Here is a 999-nt window from a genome sequence, read left to right on the forward strand (position 1 = left end):
ACCCAGCCCCGAAGACGCAGGAAAACCGCAGGAGCTGGAGGGAGGCCGGTGGCGAGGCTGTGCCGAGCATCCCTTCTCCCCCAGCCCAGCTCCCGGCACCCCGGGGTGCTGAGGGCTGCGCCGGATGGACCCCGGTGATGCACGAAACGGGGGGGGCCATCGTGCTGCGATGCTCCCATCGGGATGCAGGCGACAGCTCCCGCCACACCCGCTTCCATTGTGGGGGACAGCTGGGGGGGCTGCACCAGCATCGCCCCAGCCCCATCGCCGGTGGTTTTATTTCCGTGGTAATTTGGGGTCATTTTTCCCAGGAGCCCGGTGCGGCGGAGATCAAAGCTGGGCGCATTCGGTGGCGGCTCGGCGGGCGTGGGGAGATGCAGGGGCTGCGAAGGCGGCTCCGGCCCCGCTCGCCTACGGAGAGGATCTCTAACCCTTCCCCCAAGCCTGGCCAGTGGAGGGGCTCTGCCATGGCCCCCAGTGAGCCCCCACCGCCATTTACAGGGCGAGAGCAGAGCCAGCCCTGCATGCACCCCAGGCGTGCAGAGGGGGGGACCCACGGGTGCTGCAGGCCAGACCGCAAGGCAGGGGGGGTTTTGGGGAAGGAGGTGAGGGGCAGCCCAGGCTGAGCCCCCCGCCTTCATCCAGGGCATCCGGGGACACAGCTCAGCCCTTCTCCCCACTGGAGCATCCCCCGGGTAAACGGGTCGGGGCTGGTGCTGTGTGTGATGCTGGGGGCTGGGTGTCCCTCCGCCCTGGGGGTCTGCCCTCCTGCCACCCCAGGGACTTGCGTGGGGCAGTGACACCACACAGGGACCCCTGCCCCACACACACATTTGCATGTGTTTGGGGTTGGGAGGCGCTGGGGCAGCTGGCAGCGTTGCTCCTCTCCGTGTCCCCATAAGGGCCCTGTGTGGGTCACCCTTGAATTGTCACCATGAGCTCCCGTCCACCTGGGGAGCGAGGGCCAGCGGGTCCCCGTGGCAGGGGCGGGACGCGGAT

General features: G+C 68.8%; 1 protein-coding gene across 1 annotated transcript in view; it reads left to right on the top strand.

Moving 5' to 3' along the window:
* Positions 1–311: 311 nt before the first annotated feature.
* LOC104290001 (ankyrin repeat domain-containing protein 13B-like) overlaps positions 312–999 on the top strand; it is a gene marked incomplete at both ends in the record, with an annotated part of 4,169 nt that continues 3,481 nt past the window's right edge. Inside the window, 1 exon segment of the mRNA XM_009889048.1 lies at positions 312–477. Coding sequence (XP_009887350.1) covers positions 312–477 — 166 coding nt within the window.

The sequence above is a fragment of the Charadrius vociferus genome, unplaced genomic scaffold (assembly GCF_000708025.1).
Source record: "Charadrius vociferus isolate BGI_N301 unplaced genomic scaffold, ASM70802v2 scaffold3487, whole genome shotgun sequence".
NCBI classification, from domain to species: domain Eukaryota; kingdom Metazoa; phylum Chordata; class Aves; order Charadriiformes; family Charadriidae; genus Charadrius; species Charadrius vociferus.